This window comes from Leucoraja erinacea, chromosome 16 (genome assembly GCF_028641065.1).
Source record: "Leucoraja erinacea ecotype New England chromosome 16, Leri_hhj_1, whole genome shotgun sequence".
Lineage (NCBI taxonomy): Eukaryota > Metazoa > Chordata > Chondrichthyes > Rajiformes > Rajidae > Leucoraja > Leucoraja erinaceus.
Window position 1 is genome coordinate 43,919,600 of NC_073392.1, and position 22,870 is coordinate 43,942,469.

General features: G+C 43.5%; 1 protein-coding gene across 1 annotated transcript in view; it reads right to left on the bottom strand.

The window, feature by feature from the left end:
* LOC129704884 (troponin C, slow skeletal and cardiac muscles) overlaps positions 1 to 22,870 on the bottom strand; it is a 33,487-nt gene that overhangs the window by 525 nt on the left and 10,092 nt on the right. The window contains exons 2-5 of the mRNA XM_055648287.1: positions 15,620 to 15,650; positions 15,380 to 15,526; positions 5,286 to 5,400; positions 1,856 to 1,992 (exon numbers count right to left, since the gene is read on the bottom strand). Of these exons, the coding sequence (XP_055504262.1) occupies positions 1,856 to 1,992; positions 5,286 to 5,400; positions 15,380 to 15,526; positions 15,620 to 15,650 (430 nt within the window). The remainder of the gene's footprint in view (positions 1 to 1,855; positions 1,993 to 5,285; positions 5,401 to 15,379; positions 15,527 to 15,619; positions 15,651 to 22,870) is intronic.

Sequence of the window (22,870 nt, forward strand, 5' to 3'; positions counted from 1 at the left end):
CACAGGGAGAAGGTACATATTCCACACTGATGGTACCCATGGTCCACTTTAAGCCTGGGTCACTGAGGTTCGGAGCCGCCCAGTGTAAGTTGCTATTGGTAAAAAATAGTAAACTTAATTGCAAAAATATTTTGGAACACATAGTACTATCCCTATTTTATTTTCTAATTCTTCATGTGATAAAGTCCAGTGATAAAGCAATTTAAACCTTTAGAAATATTTATGAAATAAGAATATAAATTGAAAATGAGAGGTTTCGCTCAATAAATGGTTCAACCCTCCCTTTGATTCCAAGCCCTCAGTTCTGGAGTTCTTTTCTGAAAAGGGCACTTTTTTGTGTTTACAATCCTAGTCCCAGGATACCTTCAGTTTTCACAGTGGGCTCCTCCACATTCAAGCTTGGATTTTGTGGTCAATGGCAAAGCAATAGCACTCTCTGCTGACTTCGAAGAATATTGCCCACAGAGTTCCAGAGAGCTCAGTTGTATGGGTTTCCCCTTAAGGACAGTTGTTGTCGGGAGCCAACTCCAGGGCGCTTCTGACCCTCAAGTTGCCTGCGGCCACTCAATAGACAATAGACAATAGGTGCAGGAGTAGGCCATTCGTCCCTTCGAGCCAGCGCCCCCATTCAATGTGATCATGGCTGATCATCCCCAATCAGTACCCCGTTCCTGCCTTCTCCCCATATCCCCTGACTCCGCTATCTTTAAGAGCCCTATCCAGCTCGCACTTGAAAGCATCCAGAGAACCTGCCTCCACTGCCCTCTGAGGCTTAACTCACATTAAAAACTTCTCCATACTGCAAAGTATTGAGTACCATGTCTAAATTTTAAGTGAACATTTTAAATCATTGTGTCATACAAGTAGGATATAATGTGTAAAAAAAAAAACTGATGAAGGAACTCAGTGGGTGAGAGCATCTGTGGATGGAAATGGACAGATGATGTTTCAGGATCAGGACCCTTCTACAGATTGACTGAGTCGAGGGGAGATAGCTGGAAGAAAAAGGTGTGGAACAAAAGCTGGCAACTGTTGGGTGGATCCAGATGAGGAGGGGTTGATTAGCAGATGAGTCAGATGGGGAAGAGGAGGGTACATAAAGTAACCAAGGCTGGAGGTGATAAGTGGAGAAAACAAAAGCTTGCAAATGGTGGAATCTGATAGAAGGTGAAGGTGGGGGTTTTCCACAAATTGGAGAGTTCCACATTCATGCCGTAGGGTTTGTTGGCTCCCTCAGTGGAATGGAGTGCGGTTCTTCCAGTTTGTGTTTGGCCTCAGTCTGGAGAGTGGAAGGGGCTGCGGACCGACAACTTGGCATGGGAGTGGGAAGTTGCAACCGGGGGCTCCAGCTAGCCCTGGCAAAGAGAACACAAGCGGTTTGGCAAAGTGGTCGACTAGTTACTCATGGTCTCACCGCTATGAATGCAATGGGACGAGGTGGGTGGAGGCGCATGTAATCTGTCTCATCCGGAAGAGATGTTGGGTCCCTGAATAGAGATGAGGGAGGAGATATAGGACCAGGTGTTGCACCTCCTGTGGTCGCAGAAGAAGTGCTTGGCGAAGAAAGTCATGGACAGAGTAGTTTCTGCTGAAAGCAGGCGGCGTTAGGGGGAGAAGATAGGCTGCTGATGAGATTGCATCATAATATGTTCTGAATGAATCATTGTGTAGATCTGCTTGAATATCAAATGCCTGCCTGAGATGACCCAAGATTCTGGGAAAGAAGCCAAAATGCTTCTAGTTCAAAAATTTGGGAATATTCATGAGCAAAATAAATCTAAGGAATTATTTCAGTTGTCATCGAACAAATAAAAGGCTGTGGTCTGGAAAGAGATACATTGGTTATGTAACTTACCATCATAATCTATTCTTCCATCACTATTTTTGTCACCATCTCGCATTAACTCTTCAATGTCATCTTCAGTAATACATTCACCTGTTTCCTCCAGCATGATCTTTAATTCTTCAATGTCAATGTAACCATCAGCATTTCTATTAACATATAAAGTCAGACCATATTATCATATTTCGCTTGGGTAGCTTACACCCCAGCGGTATGAACATTGACTTCTCTAACTTCAAATAGCCCTTGCTTTCCCTCTCTCTCCATCCCCTCCCCCTTCCCAGTTCCCCCACCAGTCTTACAGTCTTTGACTGCATTCTATCTCTGTCCCGCCCACTCCCCTGACATCAGTCTGAAGAAGGGTCTTGACCCAAAACATCACCCATTCCCTCTATCCAGAGATGCTGCCTGCCCCACTGAGTTACTCCAGCATTTTGTGTCTACCTTTGATTTAAACCAGCATCTGCACTTATTTTCTTTGTTTAAGCAAATTATTTGTGATAAGATTCAAGATTTATCCTTTTAATACAGTGTGCATGTGAATCTATGTTACAAACGCAATGTTGCCTCCAAGGACAGGTAAAATCAAATTCATTAGAAACTTTAGCAAAGAATTTATAAATAGCATACATCTTTTGGCATGGGATGAACGAGCATAAGGCCCTTGTGGTGGGAATTTAGAAGTGAGGCTAACATTTGATTTTGGTATTTCAAAGAACTGGCACAGGAATGAAAAGCCAAACAACGACCATCTCTGCTGTATGATTCCATAATTCAAATTAAACATGAAAAGTATATGTGTAGGAAGGAATGTAAGAATCGCAGAGGGGGAAGCAGTGAGAGAAGGGTTCCGACCCAAAATGTCACCCATTCTTGTTCTCCACAGAAGCTGCCTGACCCACTGATTTACTCCAGCACTTTGAGTCTCTCTTTGGTGAAAAACTACATTGCAAATCCGAATGGAAATCAAAAAACAGTAGGAAAACTAAAATAAAAGGCAGAAAATGCTGGAAACATCTCAGCAGATCAGGCAGCATCCACCGGAGAAATGGAAAATTAATATTAAAACTAAAGATGTATTATTTCTCCTTCCACAGATATTACCCGACCTCATTGATTAATTGTCGTAGAGAGATACACTGTAGAAACAGGGCCTTTGATTCACCAAAGCTGCACTGACCATCAAGCACCCCTTTTTACCCTAAACCTACCCTAACCCATTTGATTTTCCTCACATTCCCATCAATTATTGAATGTTTTTGTCTTTATTGCAAGTCTGAACGGATGACTGGAAGTTCAATGAACAAGCGCAAACAAGGAAATGCCAATGTCTGGCACTGGCAGTCATTGTTTACCCAACTACCCTGTCACTGTGAATTAGAGAACATCCATTTTCCAGACAATTATCCAGATTGCTCCATTTACTTCCCATCATGTTGGCAGCTCCAATGCTGCAAACTAAATGTTGAGTTGCTGTATATGGATTATTCCATATTGATTCTAGGAAGAACCCAGGATGATTTTGGCAATCACCATGTAATGAGTCCATGAAGACTTGTCTTTATGTTTGTACTATTAAATCTTTTAATCCTAATTAAAATCTAAAGAAATGTGACATCGGAGAAGTTCATTTTCATTACTAGAGGATGGGACGGAGGACATTGAAACAATTAAGATGTAGTTAGATACGTTTAAAACTTACCTACAATGAAATTGACACTTGCGTGCTTTGAAATTACAATTGTAAAATAAGCTGTAAGGAAGTTTTTCAACTTAATATGATCTTGTGCATTTGTACACCATATTTCTTAATGTATCACTCAAGTGCACATTTTGGAAGAATGGAGGAATACAGTCCATAATTTCTTGTTACAAGGTTAGAGGACCATCTTCCGGAAGTGGTGGCGCTGCCCTGGCAGCTGCGGCTCGCCTGCAGTCCGTTTGTTTTTACTTTTTTGTGTTGTTTTTTTCGTTTTGTCTAGTTATGTTTTTGGTTTTTAGGTTCAGATTCAGATTCAATTTTAATTGTCATTGTTGGCAGTGTACAGTACAGAGACAACGAAATGCATTTTGCATCTCCCTGGAAGAGCGACATAGCAAACGATTTGAATAAATAATAATAAGTGTCTAGGGGGGGGGGGGGGTGGTGATTGGCAATCACCGAGGTACGTTGTTGATTTTAGGTTGTGTTTATGTGTGGGGGGGGGTTGAAACAGGGCTTGCTGTCTCTCCCTTCGGGGGAATACGACTTTTTTGTTGTATCCCCCTTCTCTTCCTCCGTCTCCGCTGAGGCCTAATGGCGGAGCTGGCGACCTCGAGGCTCCGGAGGCAGCCAGTCAGGACTCACGCTGGGCTCGCTCCCGTGAAGGCGGCCCAGCTCGGGGCTGGAACGGCGCTCCCGTGAGGGGCTGTGATGCTCCCGTGAGGGCGGCCCGGCGAGGGGCTGAGACTCTCCCGTGAGGGGCTGTGGCGCTCCCGTTGGAGCGGCCCAGCTCGAGGGTGGAACGGCGCTCCCGTCGGAGTGGCCCAGCTCGAGGGAGGAACGGCACTCCCGTCGGAGTGGCCCAGCCCGAGGTGGAACGGCACTCCTGTCGGAGTGGCCCAACCCGAGGTGGAACGGCACTTCCGTTGGAGTGGCCCAGCTCGAGGGAGGAACGGCACTCCCGTCGGAGTGGCCCAGCCCGAGGGAGGTACGGCGCTCCCGTCGGAGTGGCCCAGCTCGAGAGAGGAACGGCACTCACGTGAGGGCGATCCGGCTTGGGGCTGGAACAGTGCTCCAGTGGCTGGGACGGCGTTCTGACGGAGGTGACCCGAGTCCGGGGTTCAGCCGCGGGCCAGCGGCCGCGTCCGCTGGACTGGAGGGCGGCAGCTTCGACCACCCCGGGCCGCGGTGTTTGAGCCGGCCCGTTTGCGGGGTTCGGTGAGCCGCGGGACTGTTTGTACCATCGCCCGGTGGGGAATCGCCTCAGCGCAGAGGGAGAAGAGGAGGGAAGAGACAGTAACCCTAAGATTTTTGCCTCCACCACAGTGAGGAGGTGCTTGGAGGATACACTGTGGTGGATGTTAATTTGTGTTTATTGTTGTTTATTATTGTATGTATGACTGCAGGCACAAAATTTTGTTCAGACCGTAAGGTCTGAATGACAATAAAGGAAATTCTAATTCTAATTCTAATTCTAGAAATGAACTGACTTGCACGTTAATAATGGCATCCACTGCTAGTTTACCAATTATTTATAAAATGCTTCTTAAGTATCCATTTTCACTGAACCAACTGGTTCTAAATGAATGAAAATCTATAGATTACTCTCTGGTTAGTTAAAATTATTTTGTGAACGGCATTTTCATTTTATTACCCAATAACTGCACATAGGAATGGGGATATAACATCCAGGAAAGCAAAAGGGAGTTTACATGTATATTTTAAGCCATGAATACTTACTTATCAAACATTCGAAACAGGTCTGCCAGTTCTTCTTCTGATTTTCCTTTGCTATCATCTTTCATACATCTCACCATCATGACCAAGAACTCATCAAAGTCAACAGTACCACTGCCTAGATGAAAAACAAAAATTGGAAATATTTTCAATTAACGTATATTGAAGAAACAAAATGAAGCTACAAAATACATTATTAATGCTTCATTAAAAGGTGAAATTTACAACTAAAAATGTACAGTATCAATTTGCTACTTTGCATCCTTGTATACTTACCCAGTTCCCAGGCATATTAATATAAACATAGTTATAAGGAGTATTTTAACTTCAACACACAGATAACAGAATATTTTACTTTTTTTCAATTTGGCCCAAAGCAGTAGCTGAAGATGTTGACAGATAGGCTGTTAAAAAAGTAAGACACTATGGAATAATTGATATGCTGAAGTTTAATTTAAAGACTAAGTGCAGACCTGTTGGGTCTGCTCCCCCAACGCATCCGTTCCCTACCCGTAGCCCCCAAGGGAGACGTGATCCTCCAACTCAAGCAGTTCCCGAACGTAAGATTCCAGCGCTCCCCTTGCCTCCCTCAGCCGTGCTCTTTAAAAAAAAATCCAATTGCACTTGTCCTGCGTGTTGTAATAACAATTCGCCCTCCCCCTGCTAGTCGAGCCATTGTGATGTCATCAATTGAAGCTGGTTGGTTTGAAATTCAAGGTATTTTGATTTTTTTTAAACATTAATCAGTAATGTCGAGAAATAAAGCATAAAATGTTCAATGAAAGTGCCCTCTGTCTAGAGGGGGGGAATGTGAATCAGAATATGTAAAAATCTTGTGAACGTTGACATTTTTAAAGCTTTAATCGCAAATAACATGTCAAAAGTAGGATGAAATCTTCACTGAGGTTGATCACGGCCAGCAGAGTCACTGTGATGTCATCAGTTGAAGCTGGTGGTTTTATTTTCAATCTCTTTTGACTTTTTTAGACTTTTAATCAGTAATGAATCGAGAATAAGTCGAGAAATAAAGCATAAAATGTTCAGATAAGGTAATCCCGGCCTTGAGGGGAAAAATGTCAATCGGAATATGTAAAAATGTCATCGTTACCGCAAAGTGTTTTTGCGAAGATGTAAAGACAACCACATATACACACACACACACACACACACACACACACACATACACACAAATACAAGATCAGAGTTTTAATAAGTACTAGACCAAGTGCAGACCCGTTGGGTCTGCTTCCCCAACGCACCCGTTCCCTACCCTTAGCCCCCACAGGAGGCACTGTCCTCCAACTCAAGCTATTCCCGAACTAAGACTCCAGCAGTCCCCTGGCCTCCCTCAGCAGTGCTATTTAAAATAACTTCCAATGGCACTTGCCGTGCGTGTTGCAATAGCAATTCGCCCTCCCCCTAGTCTGTCTATTGTGACGTCATGAGTTCAAGCTGCCATTGTGACATCATCATTGGAAACTGGTTGGTTTGAAATTCAAGGTAATTAATCAGTAATAAGTCGAGAAATAAAGCATAAAATGTTCAGTGAAAGTGATCTCTGCCTCGAGGGGAAAATGTGAATTAGAATATGTAAATATCTTGTATGTTGGCAGTTTCAAAGCTTTAATCGTGAATAACGTGTTAAATATAGGATGAAATCCACTCATGCCTAGCTCCCAACTGCACAGGCGCGGCTAGAGAGGGAGAGGGAGGGGGGTAGAGAGAAATGGCAGAGAGAACGAGAGGGCAGAATGAGAGGGCAGAGAGAGAGAGAGAGAAAGGGCAGAGAGGGAGAGAGAGGGCATAGAGAGAGAGAGAGAGAGAGAGGGGAGAGAGGGGGAGAGAGAGAGGGGGGGAGGGAGAGGGGAGAGAGGGAGAGAGAGAGAGAGAGGGAGAGAGAGAGAGTTGCTGCCTTTTGGAGCTGGGGTTTCCGGGTGTCCACTGTCTTTTGGAGCTGAGTTTTCTGATTTGTGACGCTTTTGTCGCTCGAAATGCGTGGAAGATTCTGTGTGTGAGATGGCACGGAGCAGACACATTGTGATGTCGTCAGTGAAAGCCGATTGTTTTAAATTCAATGTCTTTTGACGATTTTCAACTTTAATCTGCAATGTCGAGAAATAAAGGATGAAATGTTCAGATAAGGTTATCCCAGCCTCGACGGGAAAAATGTCAACAGGAATATGTAAAAATGTTATCGTTAAGGGTGGGCGGCGCAATTCACGTCGCAGCGGCCTCTGCAGTCCGTCTGTCTTTTTTTTTGTTGTCGCGTTTTACTGTAGTTTAAAGTGCTTTTTTTTAAACTGGGTATGTGTGTGGGGGCGGGGGGGGACTTTTAAAATCTTTCCCCTGCACGGAGAACCCAACCTTTTCTCTGTCGGGTCTCCGTTGTCGTTGGGGGCCGAGCACCGTGGAGCGGCCTCCAACCGGAACGACCTGGGGCTCCAGTCGCGGAGCTGCGGACTTACCCACCATTCTGGAGCTGGCTGAGTTCGGAGTGGGAGGAGCTGTGGTGGCGCTCTGCTGTGACCCAACCCCGGGGATTCGGAGGCTCCAACCGCAGGTCTGGTGGACGGTGACACCGGGAGCCCGCGGGTCCCTGCTGGGAGACCGCTTTTCGGGGCTTCCGCAACGGCGACTTCTCTCGCCCAAGTCGTGGGGTTGAAAATTACCTTACATCGCCCGGCGTGGCTTTAAATGGCCGCGGGTCTTGCTAATGCACGCTGGGGGCTCCAACACCAAGGCCCGGGGCGCGGCCTTGCATCACCTGGCGTGGCTTTAATGACCGCGGGACACTTACCATCGCCCGATGGGGGCTTTGACTCTGACATCGGGAGGAGAATGAGGAGTGCAGGGGAGAGACAAGACTGCCTTCCATCACAGTGAGGAGGAGATGCGCTGTGATGGATGTTTGTGTAAATTGTGTTGTGTCTTGGTTCTTTTTCTTGTGTGTATGATGGCAGAAACAACATTTCGTTTGGACCTCAATAAATTGTATCATTGTATCGTTATCACAATTTTTTCCCCGAAGATGTAAAGACACACGCACACATTTTTCCACCCCGAAGACGCGCAAAGACACGCACGCACGCACACACACACACACACACACACACACACACACACACACACACACACACGCACGCACACACGTACACACACACACACACACACACACACACACACACACACACACACACACACACACACACGCACACACACACACACCACACACACGATCAGACTTTTAATAGCGATATGATATGATGATTAAAAACTTTCATATTTTTGGTCATTGCTTTTAATTTTTCCAATTGAGATTTTAGGAAATATGTTGAGTTAATTCAGTACAGTATGATTACTGTGGAAAAAACAGATTTTGAACAATGTACTGTGCAAGGTTGTAATTGTGAATTTGTGAGTTTATCAATGGAGTACAACATTACTTCCATCCCGTCGGGTGAATATTACTTCACCTTACGGGTACTTCATGTTGGGGTTGGAGCAAGGCTAGTGGGTGAATTGCAGATTACTGAGGGTGAAAATATTACACCACTTTCTCAATATAAAAATAGGCTACACACCTTGAGATACAGATCCCATTCACTGTTGTTATTGAATAAAGCCACTGGAAATCAATTTCTGTGCATTCTGGGTTTCAAAGGGAGGGAATGTGATTGTAAGGCACCATGGTCAAAGAGATTATCAGAAAGTTGGCAAATGTAAAGTTGGCAAATTTGATCACGAGACTCCGTTTTTGCAGAGCTACCTGCAGATTTTTGGGGGCCTGTACTTGTTTTTTGAAAGAAGCTAGTTAAAGATGGAAAAAAGTTAGCAAACAATTAACTGAATATCAGATTTAAGTTTTTTAACATTTTTGACTTGAATACGTCGATGCATTTGCTGAGCAAGCTTATAATAATGCAGGTCACATTGAAACTGATTACTGTTCGTTCATGAGTGAAAAATCTCACTTCTGACCTTATTTTTAAAGGAGGTGCTTTCATGAAGCGCATGTTGATGCTGTCTATGCTGTCCTGAGGTACTGGCCTGCAACATTTATGAAACTGAGATCACTGGTCTCTATGAACTACCACATATTCTATTAGTTAAGAGGTAGATTATGTCCACAAACAGCAAGACCCAGACAATATCATGCCAGGGTGTTGGTGGGTAGTAGTAGTTAGTAACCATCAATCAATAGACAATAGACAATAGGTGCAGGAGTAGGCCATTTGGCCCTTCGAGCCAGCACCGCCATTCAATGTGATCATGGCTGATCATCCCCAATCAGTACCCCGTTCCTGCCTTCTCCCCATATCCCCTGACTCTGCTATTTTTAAGAGCCCTCTCTCTTGAAAGCATCCAGAGAACCTGCCTCCACTGCCCTCTGAGGCAGAGAATTCCACAGACTCACCACTCACAGAATGCACTGCACATCTCGTATGTGTATGTGACAAATAAACTTGACTTGACTTGAAAAAGTGTTTCCTCGTCTCCGTTCTAAATGGCTTACGCCTTATTCTTAAACTGTGGCCTGCACACTTCCATATTATTCCAGTTTCGCATCCTGCACTCTGGAGGCAATTCATAGAACCCAATTAACCTACAAACCTGCACTTCTTTGGATCGTGGGAGAAAACTGGAGCACTCAGAGAGAACCCACACGGTCACAGGCAGAACGTACAAACTCTGTACAAACAGCACCCATAGTCAGGTTTGAACTGGGGTCTCTGGCGCTGTATGGCAGCAACTCTACCGCTGTGCCAATGTGCCACCCCAGTCGTTCCCAACATAAGCATACAAATAGTCTGTTCCTGGTTGGGCCAACCTCAGGGGGCACTTACAGTATCCATTAAATGGAGAACAGCTGTGGAGGATGAACACAAATTATATCATTTATATTTCAAATTATCTAAAATGGTTTTTAAAATATTTCAATGTCTTAAACAGTGCCTAAATGGTCACCTGCATACTTCCATACAGGTTTATAGAAACAGTTTCGCATCCTGCACTAGGCCATTCGGCCCTTCGAGCCTGCAATTCATATGATCATGGCTGATCATCCAACTCAGTATCCCGTACCTGCCTTCTCTCCATACCCCTGATCCCCTTAGCCACAAGGGCCACATCTAACTCCCTCTTAAATATAGCCAATGAAGTGGCCTCAACTACCCTCTGTGGCAGAGAGTTCCAGAGATTCACCACTCTCTGCGTGAAAAAAAAGTTCGTTCTCATCTCGGTACAAAAGGATTTCCCCTTTATCCTTAAGCTGTGACCCCTTGTCTGGACTTCCCTAACATCGGGAACAATCTTCCTGCATCTAGCCTGTCCAACCCCTTAAGAATTTTGTAAGTTTCTTTTAGATCCCCCCTCAATCCCCTAAATTCTAGAAGGTATAAACCAAGTCTATCCAGTCTTTCTTCATTAGACAGTCCTTACATCCCAGGAACAGCTGGTGAACCGTCTCAACTTGCCCATGCTGATCAAGATGCCTTATCTTAGATGTGGCCCTTGTGGCTAAGGGGATCAGGGGGTTTGGAAAGAAGGCAGGTACGGGATACTGAGTTGGATGATCAGCCATGATCATATTGAATGGCGGTGCAGGCTCGAAGGGCCGAATGGCCTACTCCTGCACCTAATTTCTATGTTTCTATGTTTCTATCTATGCAAGTCCCATCTGCTCATGTTTGGCCCATATACCTCTACCTATCCTATCCATGTACGTGGTCCAAATGTCTTTTAAATGTTGTTATAATACCTGACTCAATGATCTCCTCTGGCAGCTTATTCAATATACCCACCACTCTCTGTGTGAAAAGGTTGCCCCTCAGGTTCCTATTAAATCTTTCCCCCTCACCTTAAACCTATGTCCACTGGTTCTTGATTCCCCTACACTGGGTAAATGTCTATGTGAATTCAACCAATCTTTTTGTCTTATGATCTTATACACCTTTACAAAATCAGCCTCCTGTACTCCAAGCAATGAGGCTTGCCCAATCTCTCCATAAAACTCAGGCTCTCAATTCCTGACACCATCCTTGTAAATCTCCTCTGCACTCTCCCTAACTTAACAACACCCTTTCTATAGCAGGGTGACCAAAACTGAATAACAATGCTCCCATGCTTCAAATGTGGCCTCACCAACAACTGTAACGTAGCAGCCCAACTTTTATACTCAGTAGATAGACACAAAACCCAGCAGGACAGGCAGCATCTCTGGAGAGAAGGAATGGGTGATGTTTCGAATTGAGACCCTTCTACAGACATACTCAGTACCAATCAGTACCCTGATGAAGGCCAATGTACCAAAAGCCCTTTTGACCACCCAGTCTACCAGTGATGCCACTTTTAGGGAAGTATGTACTTGCACTCCTAGATCCCTCTGCTCTACAACACTCCCCAGCCACCTGCCATTCACTGTGAAGTCCCTGCCCTGGTTTGACTTCCCAAAATGCAACACCTCGCACTTGTCTGCAACTCATTAACCTCAGCCTACTTGCTGAGATGAGCAAGATCTGGCTATAATTTTTGATAACCATCTTCACTATCTATGACACTATCCACTTTAGTGTCATCTGCAAACTTACTAATCATGCCTTGCACATTCTCATCCATATCACTTATATAAACAATGGGCCTAGCACTGTTCCCAGAGGCACCCCGCTTAGACACAGGCCTCCAGTCCAAAAAACAATCTTCCACCATCATCTTCTGGTTACTTTCATGAAGCCAATTCTCCATCCAGTCAGCTAACTCTTCCTGGATCCCATACGATCTATCCCTCTGGAGCGGCCTGCCATGCAGGACCTCATCAAATGCCAACGTAGCTAATAACCACTCAATATGGTTTGTCAGGCTAATCCACATGTGGAAATATTACAGCTCAGATTTTGTAGAAAAATGTCACTATATCTGTTCAAAACAGATAATGTTCCTGCGTGTAACTTGAATGATTTTGTATTTATTTTAATCTAGTTTTTTAAATTATACAGAATGATCAATGTGGTTCAAATTGTTAAACATTTTGATTTTTTTAGTCATACAAGATTTATTGGATTTGTTTGTAACTCCATAACAGGCTCAATAGTAATGCTATCTCATTCTCTTTACTTATTTCAGTGGAATGCTGTTCAGACCACCATTAAACATTTGCATTTTATACATGTAATATTTTACACTAAGAAAGGTTTGTAAACACCTGTTTTGTTAACAGATCAAGACTCTCTCAAGATGATTCTGAAGATCGACAAGAGTAACGCTCTGTGGGGGAATTTGGAAATTACTGCAGAAACAAGGAACTGCAGACATTGGTTTACAACAAAATACACAAAATGCTGGAGTACCTCAGCATCTCTGGAGAACATGGATAGGTGACATTTTTGGATCGGGACTCTTCTTCAGACTGATTGTAGGGGGAAGGGAGGGATAGAAAGCTAGGAGCGGTGAGGAGCAGGACAAAGTGGGGCAGCCGAGGGGGAGATTAGATAGGCAGGTGGTTGGACAAAGGCCAGGGAGTAAACACAGTCTATGACTAAAGGATTGAAGAGTTGCAAATTATAAAGCAGGTGGCGGTGCGGTGCAAGTCCAGGTGGGGCACTGGGGAGTGAGGGTAGGGGTATGTAAGGTACCTACATTGGAGAATTCACTGTTTATATCGTTGGGTTGTAAGCTACACAAGTGGAATATGAGGTGCTGTTCCCCCAGTTTGCGTGTGGACTCACTATGGCAATAGCTTCCAAAAAGTTCAGTGAATGGGTAGCGGAGTTAAAATGGTTTGCAACTGGGAGATCCAGTAGGCCTAGGTAGACAAAGCACCAGTGCTCGAAATGGTTGCCGTGTCTATGCTTGGTACACTGCGCTTACATTCTGGTGTTGTATTTTAAGTGATGAAGAAAATTACTTTTAATTTCTTGCAACATTAATAGTGAACATGGATTGCTCTGAATCACTCTAACTACAAAATGAATAACTTCATATTGTTCCTCAGTTAGTTATGCCTCCGTCTGACATGGGATTTCAATTTGTATGTACATTTTGACAGTTATCATGCGAGTGAAAGTCCAGGAAAGGGTACAGGCTTTGATAAATATATTTTTAAGGGGAGCATAAATTTTTCTTCCAGAAACGTTGCATGTTAACTTTGCAAAGCTCTGAATTACTTTTTTTTTGAGAAGAAAAAGCAATGGGATGATTATCCATTGTTTTTTCTTCTCCAAGGCAAGTACCTGGGCATTCTCATGGTGAATAAACTGAGATGAGAAATGTACTACATTGAAACCAGGACCGTGAGGATTTAGATGAAATACCCCCAATGTTCACAAGGCCAACAGTTAGAAACATGGAACAGTTACCTTACGTAATGATGCTTCATCGATTACAGCTCAGCATTATAAACAGGGTTATATACCATCAAAATTGATCATGTAAACTCGGTAACCTGGGCATCGACCCCTCCCTCTGCAATGGATACTGGACTTTCTAACCAACAGACCCCAGTCGTGAGGTTAGGCAAGAATGAGAGAGTCAACCCTTTGAAACCGGCGTTATCAGGGCTGTGTATCTGAGCCCCCTCCTCTACTCCCTCTTCACCTATGACTGCACACCCTGTACATGGTACTAACACCATCATCAAGTATGCAGATGATTACAACGGTGATTTGGCCTCATCAGCAACAACGATGAGCTGGCCTACAGGGAGGAGGTCCAGCACTTAGCAGCATGGTGCGCTGACAAAACCTGGCCCTTAACTCCAAGAAACAAGGCGCTCATTGTAGACTTCAGGAAGTGGCTTTGGCACGCACACCCCCATGACGATTAACGGTAGGTTTTGTAACGTGTTTCTAGCTTCAGGTTCCTGGGAGTCAACATCTCCGATGACCTCTCTTGGGACACTGCAATACCTCTGGTGTTGTATTTCAAGTGAGGCTCAAAATTACTTTCTCTTCTTCCTTGCAGGATTAATGAAGAAGGTCCATCTGCTCAGATCACTCTAACTTCTACCGCACCATCGAGAGCATACCAACTGCATCACATATGGTTCCTCAGTCTGCTCTGTCTCCTCCGTCTGGCATGGGGGTTGAAAATTGCCCAATGTATCACCGGTTCCTCGCTCCCCTCCATTGAGTCTGTCCAAAGCAAGCGCTGTCTGCGGAGGGCGCTCAGCATCGCCAAGGACTGCTCTCTTCCAGAAACCATGGACTGTTTAACTTTGCAAAGCTCTGAATTACAGGTCTTTTTTTGAGAACCAGCAAAACAGCTTCTTTCCGGCGGCTGATCTATCCACGTACCTTTTTGACTGCCAATCTCCAAGGCAAGTACCCCCCCATTCCCCCCCCCCCCCCCCGGTGACTTATTATTATTTATTCAAATCATGTGCTATGTCGCTCTTCCAGGGAGATGCTAAATGCATTTCGATGTCTCTGTACTGTACACTGACAATAACAATTAAAATTGAATCTGAATCTGAATCGGAAACATAGAAATTAGGTACAGGAGGAGGCCATTCTGCCCTTCGAGCTAGCACGGCCATTCATTGTGATCTGCCTTCTCCCCATATCCCTTGACTCCACTAGCCCCTAGAGCTCCATATAACTGTCTCTTAAATCCATCCAGTGACTTGGCCTCCACTGCCCTCTGTGGCAGGGAATTCCATAAATTCACAACTCTCTGGGTGTAAACGTTTTTTCTCACCTCAGTCTTAAATGGCCTCCCCTTTATTCTAAGATGTCAAATGTCTGTTGTTCCAAAAGCAAATAATGATGTTATAATTCACAAAAAGGATGTAATTGAATCCTAAATGCTTAAAAAGGATACCAATATGCTCCTCAATAAGTATTAGGATGCCAGTTGAGTGTGGCATTGTTTTAAATTTATATCGTAAACATTAAAGTTAAAGTAGAGAAGGAACTGCAGATGCTGGTTTACACCGAAGATACAAAATGCTGGAGTAACTTAGTGGGACAGGCAGCACCTATGGATATAAGGAATGGGTGACGTTTTGGGTCGAGACCCTTCTTCAGACTGAGAGTCTAAAATGTAACATGTTTACAGTGCTAAATAATTCTAACAGATGATACAACAATAATTCACATCTGTACCATCTTCATCGACTTCATCAATCATCTCCTGCAGCTCCTCCGGTGTGGGGTTCTGACCCAACATGCGCATCACTTTACCCAGCTCCTTGGTGCTAATGCACCCATCTTCAGCATCCTGCACAAAAATATCAAAAGCTGCCCTGAATTCTGAAAAAAAAACAAGAAATACCTCAGTTCCTGCTAATTTAACCATTACTTCAAATTGCTCTTCATTTTCCTCAATGATTTATGGCTCCTTACCATTCTTCTGCTCCTCGGTCAGCTGCTCGACCTGCAGGGAAAAGACACAATGGATAAGTTCCACAGACACTACTGAAGCAAAAACTGAAAGTTAAATGCTTCACTCCATCATCTACCGAGACCCTCATCCATATCTTTGTCAAGTCCATATTCAACATCTCCTGTTTATTCTTCTTAATCACACTGTCTATAGATTTCAGCTCATCTAACATCCAACTGCACATGACACACGCTAATGATCAGATAATCTTACCCATGCTAACTTTCATTGAATCCACGTTCCACAATCTCAAAATGTTAAATCTTGTATGTGGCCTCCCTTTATATGTCACTTCCTCCAGTTCTGCCACCCTCCAGGAATTTTATGATCTTCAATCTTTAGATTTTTGTGTATTCCATCTTTTGTTCCAACACTGGCAGCCTAACCTCCAACTGTCTAGACCTCCAAAGCATCTGGACCATTATCTGTAAACAATCACTAAGGAAGAACATTTTAAGGAGGTCCTATCTAGAAGAGGTTGGGTGCGTCAGAGTCTTTTGACACAGATAAGGTTAAGCAGCCTTTAATTAACAATGATTTATCCGACTGAAACCTGCGTTAGTGTACACGGCCAGCGTGAGCCGTTGGGCTCATTAGAAAAGAGCAATTTTTTGCAAGTTATGTCAGAATGATGTGGAAAATTTGGATTAAGTATCCAGACATTTTCTACTGACACTCCAAGTATCGCTTCTCTTAGCAGTAAAGTTTTTTTAAGCAAAACATTTGCACCAAAACATGGTACTCTGCAGAGAACTGGAAATTATTTCTTAGTTAGACACATAATGCTGGAGTAACTCAGCGGGACAGGCAGCATCTCTGGATAGAAAAAATGGGTGACTTTTCAATTCAAGATCATTCCTACGACATGATTTCTTAGCTGTTCTAAGTTAGTCTAGGAGATGTTCAAATAGTGGAACAAATTTTAACAAATGATGCTGCATTCAGTTGGAATTGTTAACTTCACACAAAACATCTCTTGATATGTACACAGATCAAATTGTGAATCACAACCAAAAAATGATAAGATTGCTTTTACATTATTCCATGTTAGATAACGAAACATTGCAAAACAAAGCACGTTGCCATCTAGTGCATGTTCAAAGGAAAATTGGAATATTGAAGCAGCAAAACATACGTTTAATATTGAAGTAGTTAATGTGCATATATTTGAAAACCTTTACCATTATTGACTATTCCATAACAGTTACCTGTCTTTTTACCCTTTGAATTCTTCAGCGTGCTTATGCATTATATGCTTTGATTTTTTTTAACATGATTGTGAGAATGCAAGTAACATTCTCACAAAATCTTGAGACAGTGCTACCATGACCTTGCACATGAAACCTGAGTAAAAGTGAAAACTGTAGATCAAACAGTATTGCTGATTTGATTCATGTCAGAAGTGGGATTTGAACCCACACCTCCAGTTGGAGTGAAGCCAGGATCACTGCCTTATGGCCCTTTTTGATAACCCACCTTCAATGGCCAGTTCGTCTCGGACAGAAAAATAAGGCCGAACAGCAAGCAGAAGTGAATGCTGATTGCCAGGCCATCCGTGACTGATGCCAGGCCATCCGTGATTGATGACGAGGCGAGCATCTGCAGGGTGGCATCTTCTGCCCTACGAACCCTCAAGGTATCCAGAGGTGAAGGATGAGTGATATCAATTGCCAAGACGTCAAACGTGTCTATTTCTGATGTGTGCTGGGCGCTCGACCTCCTGGGAGCACGGGATAATGTGTCAGCCAGATACATGTGCTTACCCTGCTTGTAAGTGAGAGAGATATCAAACTTATGGAGCTGCAGCATCATTCTGTGCAGCCGTGCCGGAGCAGCATGTCTAGACTTGTTTAAAATGGTGACCAAAGGTTGGTGGTCGGTCTCTGCTGTAACAGCCTTGCCAAAAATGTAATCGTTGAATTTGACACATGCAAAGACTACTGCCAGTAATTCCTTCTCGATCTGAGCGTACCTCGTCGTGTCCGTCCTCTGTCCATAACACATCATTTGGGTCATCTGCATCATCATACTGAACCTGCCCCAGTGCAAGAGCCACAATTAGGTAGATTGCGAGATTAGGTATTCAACCTAACTTCCATCCGGCACACAAATACACCTGGACCATTTCCGACACTTCCCAACCATTCCTTGACCTCACTATCTCCATTGCAGGTGATAGACTTCTGACCGACATACACTATAAACCCACTGACTCCCATGGCTATCTGGACTACACTTCTTCCCACCCTGCTTCCTGTAAGGACTCCATCCCCTACTCCTAATTCCTCCGTCTACGCCGCATCTGCTCCACGGATGAGGCGGTCCACACCAGGACATCTGAAATGTCCTCATTATTCAGGGAACGGGGGTTCCCCTCCTCCACCATAAATGAGGCTCGCACCAGGGTCTCTTCCATACCCCGCAACACTGCTCTCTCTCCCCATCCCCCCACTCGCAACAAGGGCAGAGTCCCCCTAGTCCTCACCTTTCACCCCACCAGCCGTCACATACAAAAAGTAATCCTCCGTCAGTTTCGCCACCTCCGACGTGACCCCACCACTCGCCACATCTTCCCATCTCCCCCCATATCTGCCTTCCGCAAAGACCGCTCCCTCCATAACTCCCTTGTCAATTCTTCCCTTCCCTCTCGTACCACCCCCTCCCCGGGCACTTTCCTTTGCAACCGCAAGAGATGCAACACTTGTCCCTTTACCTCCCCCCTCGACTCCGTTCAAGGACCCAAGCAATCGTTCCAGGTGCGACAGAGGTTTACCTGCATCTCCTCCAACATCATCTATTGCATCCGCTGCTCTAGATGTCAGCAGATCTATATCGGTGAGACCAAGCAGAGGTTGGGCGATCGTTTCGCAGAACACTTCCGCTCGGTCCGCAATAACCAAGCTGACCTGCCGGTGCAGCAGCACTTCAAGACCCCTCCCACTCCGTCTCCAACCTCTCTGTCCTGGGTCTCCTCCATGGCCACAGCGAGCAGCACCGGAAATTGGAGGAACAGCACCTCATATTCCGTTTGGGGAGTCTGCACCCTGGGGGCATGAACATCGAATTCTCCCAATTTTGTTAGTCCTTGCTGTCTCCTCCCCTTCCTCAGTCCCCCTGCTGTCTCCTCCCATCCCCCAGCCTTCGGGCTCCTCCTCCTTTTTCCTTTCTTGTCCCCGCCCACCCAGGCCCCCGATCAGTCTGAAGAAGGGTTTCGGCCCGAAACGTTGCCTATTTCCTTCGCTCCATAGATGCTGCTGCACCCGCACTGAGTATCTCCAGCTTTTTTGTGTAACCAGGTATTCAACCTTAGTGTATGAAAGGACTATGTAACAGTCTGATAACAGCGAGAAAGAGTCTGATGATACATACTTTCAAGCTGTTGGACCTTCCATCTGACAGGAGTGGTGAGGTGTGAGAAATATAGAAACATTAGTATATGTGAAACACACCTAAACTCACATGACAAAAATATGGCAGATGAACTGGATACATTTTTGTGTCAGTTTTCCCAGTGAAAGACACCAGTAACATGCCAGAAATTCAAGAGAGCCACAAGGCAGAAGTGAGTGCAGCTGCTATTACTGAAAAGAAGGTGCTTCGCAAGTTGTAAGGTCTGAAGTTGGATAAGTCACCTGTACCAGATGGAGTACACCCTAGTTCTAAACAGGGCCGGATTTACGTATATGCTTCACAAGCTTAAGCTTAGGGCCTCGAGATCTAGGGGGGGCTCGGCAGGGCCGGATTTCCCTATAGGCTTCATAGGTTGAAGCCTAGGGCCTCAAAACCTGGGGGGCCTCCGGCCAAGATGTTTTTTTCACAGAGTAAAATAAATCCCGAGAAAAAAAAAAATTGGAGCGCTATCAGCGTTTCCACTTTGACGGAAATGACCCGAAATTCTGGTTCCGGCCCACTGGAAGTTTTGAGGGAAAAAATGCGACCATCCTGCACAGTTGGGGGAAGCCGGTGACGCAGTAGCGACGCAAAATTACGCTGTCTCTTCGCGCATGCGCTGTGGGCCCGGGCGGGTTCAGATCTCCATTTGCACTCCACACAATCACCTTGATGCCTCGTGTCTACCATAGATCCCAGGTGTCTACTCCAGGTAAGTAATGGGATATTGAGTTGCGGGAGTGCCTGTTTCTCCGGGCTGGGGGGGCTGCGGTGTCTGCGGCGCGGAGTTGGCGCCTTGCTGCGTGCGAGGGAGAGAGACGGGGAGGGAGGAGGGAGAGAGGGGGAGGGAGGGAGAGAGAGAGAGGGGAGAGAGAGAGAGGGGGGGAGAGAGGAGAGAGAGAGGGAGAGAGAGAGAGAGAGAGGGGGGAGAGAGAGGGGGAGAGAGAGAGGGGGGTGAGAGAGAGAGAGGGGGAGGGAGGGGGAGGGGCAAGGAGGAGGGGGGAGCAGGAAAGGGGGATTATCTTTACTGAGATTCCAAAATTAAGGTAGGTTTTAGAGCAATTATATTTTCTCCACCATATGAATAATATCAAACAATTGGAACTGCTTTCTTTTCCATGATAACAATACTGACAAATATGTATTCCATAGTTTGCGACTTTCATTTTGCATCATATTTTTAATGTGCACACATTAACACAGTTGAACAGTAACAGGCAACCAAATCAACACACATAACATTTTCTAAAAAAAAGGTTTTATTTACTGTAAATACTTACAGTATTTTATTTACAGTGTTTGCATGCTCCTTTATTTTTTTTTTAATAATATTTTTATTAGAAGCATATATATATCATAATCAAAACACAATTTGTTTATCAATTACATATTGTTAATAGATGGGATTCCAGCTATCAAAGTAATAGGGGTCCTCATTTATCAATTGCATATTAACTCTGCTTCTATGTGGTTTTTTTTATAGATAGGGAGAAAGAAGAAAAAAAAACGATAAAAAAGAATAGAATAAATTACCGATAAAACAACTTTGGAGATAGGTCCGTAGATTATAAAACATAACTATTCATCTAATCCTGGGTTCAAGCTTCAGTCAGGCTTCCGTGCCGGACCAATTTACCCTTTCAAAAAATCAATAAATGGAAACTATGTTCTAGCAAATAATTCTTGTTTGTCAATTAAGACAAGTCTAGTTCTTTCCAAATGTAAGGTCTCCGTCATCTCCATAATCCACATTTTAATTGTGGGGGTTGTTGGATTTTTCCAAAATTTTAATATTAATTTTTTCCCAATTATTATACTATAATCAAGGAAGTTTCTTTGGCTTGTTGTAAGTTTTAGGGTTTGTTCTGATATTCCTAATATTATTCGTTTTGTCGGGATCCAATTGGGTATTAACAACTTCAGAAATTATTCTAAAAATATCCGTCCAGAGATTTTTGACTTTTATACAATTTACAAAAGTATGAGTTAAATTAGCCTCTGAGTATTGACATTTATCACAGATAGGAGAGATATGTGGGAAAATTCTATTTAATTTTGTTTTAGAGTAATGCAGCCTATGTATTACTTTAAATTGTATTAAAGAATGTCTGTCATTTAACGAGCATTGATGTAGAAGGTTGAACAGGTTAGCTCTTTATTCTTTGGAGCGCAGAAGGTTAAGGGGGGACTTGATAGAGGTCTTTAAAATGATGAGAGGGATAGACAGAGTTGACGTGGATAAGCTTTTCCCACTGAGAGTAGGGAAGATTCAAACAAGAGGACATGACTTGAGAATTAAGGGACAGAAGTTTAGGGGTAACATGAGGGGGAACCTCTTTACTCAGAGAGTGGTGGCTGTGTGGAATGAGCTTCCAGTGAAGGTGGTGGAGGCAGGTTCGATTTTATCATTTAAAAACAAATTGGATAGTTATATGGATGGGAAAGGAATGGAGGGTTATGGTCTGAGCGCAGGTAAATGGGACTAGGGGAGAATACGTGTTCGGCATGGACTAGAAGGGCCGAGATGGCCTGTTTCCGTGCTGTAATTGTTATATGGTTATATGTTGTAGACTTTCGTCCCAAATATCATTCATTATAGGTTGGTCTAATTAATTTTCCCATGCTTGTCTATATAATTCCGTCGACGGGACCTCACTATCTAAAAGAGTATTATAAATGTGAGATATTAATTTATCTGTATTAGGATGTTTATTCAAACATTCATCAAGCGTCTCTGGCTCTCTAGTTCTATAACCTTGTGTATGTAATTTAACATAATCTCTAAATTGGAGATATCTAAAAAGGTTATTTGAGTGTAGTCCATAATTCTGTTGTAACTCCTTAAATGAAAGAAAAATACCTTTCCTATAAAGATGTCCCACCTTTATAATTCCATTTTTCCATGTATAAAACCTTTATCCAACACAGAGTGTTTAAATGAAGGTTTATTTACAATGGGAAGATAAATTATCCAATTTTAAAGTCTTTTTTTAATTGTTTCCAAATTCGTATTCGCTATAGGTTTTTTTATTCAGTTTTCTGGGAGCTAACAGAATCGAGCCAAAAGGCAAACAATCTTCCTTTTCCATCTTTAACCAGTCTGGTTGCTGGTCCATATCTTCCAACCAGAAGTTCATATTTTTAATATTAACTGCCCAGAAGTAAAACAGAAAATTTGGTAGAGCTAATCCTCCATTTGTCTTGGATTTACATAAATGTTTTTTACTTATTCTATGGTTCTTATAATCCCAAATAAAACTTGTGACAATAGAATCAACTTTAAAAAAAAAATGTGGAAGATATATCGGGATTGATTGAAAGAGGTACAGTGATTGCGGAAGAAAGATAATTTTTAAAGCATTAATTCTTCCAAACATTGAGATAGGAAGTGTTTTCTAATACTGAATGTTCTTATGCAGTTTATTAAGTAAAGGCGGGAAATTTAATTTAAATAAGGAATTATATTTCTTAGTCACATAAATTCCTAGATACTTAAATTTTTTGTTGACTATTTTAAAGGGGGATTGTTGCAATGTATGTAAGTTGAGTTCCGTTATTGACATAATTTCACTTTTGTTCCAATTAATTCTATATCCTGAAAATGAGCCAAATTGAGATAAGATTTAACAGGTTTGGGATGCTAGTTTCTGGGTTTGTGATGTATATTAATACATCATCTGCATATAAAGAAATGTTATTAACTGTATCTTTAGTATTATACCCATATATTTCTGGGTGGACTCTAACACTTTCTGCCAATGGTTCAATAGCAAGGGCGAATAATAACGGGGATAGCGGACATCCTTGTCTACAACCTCTAG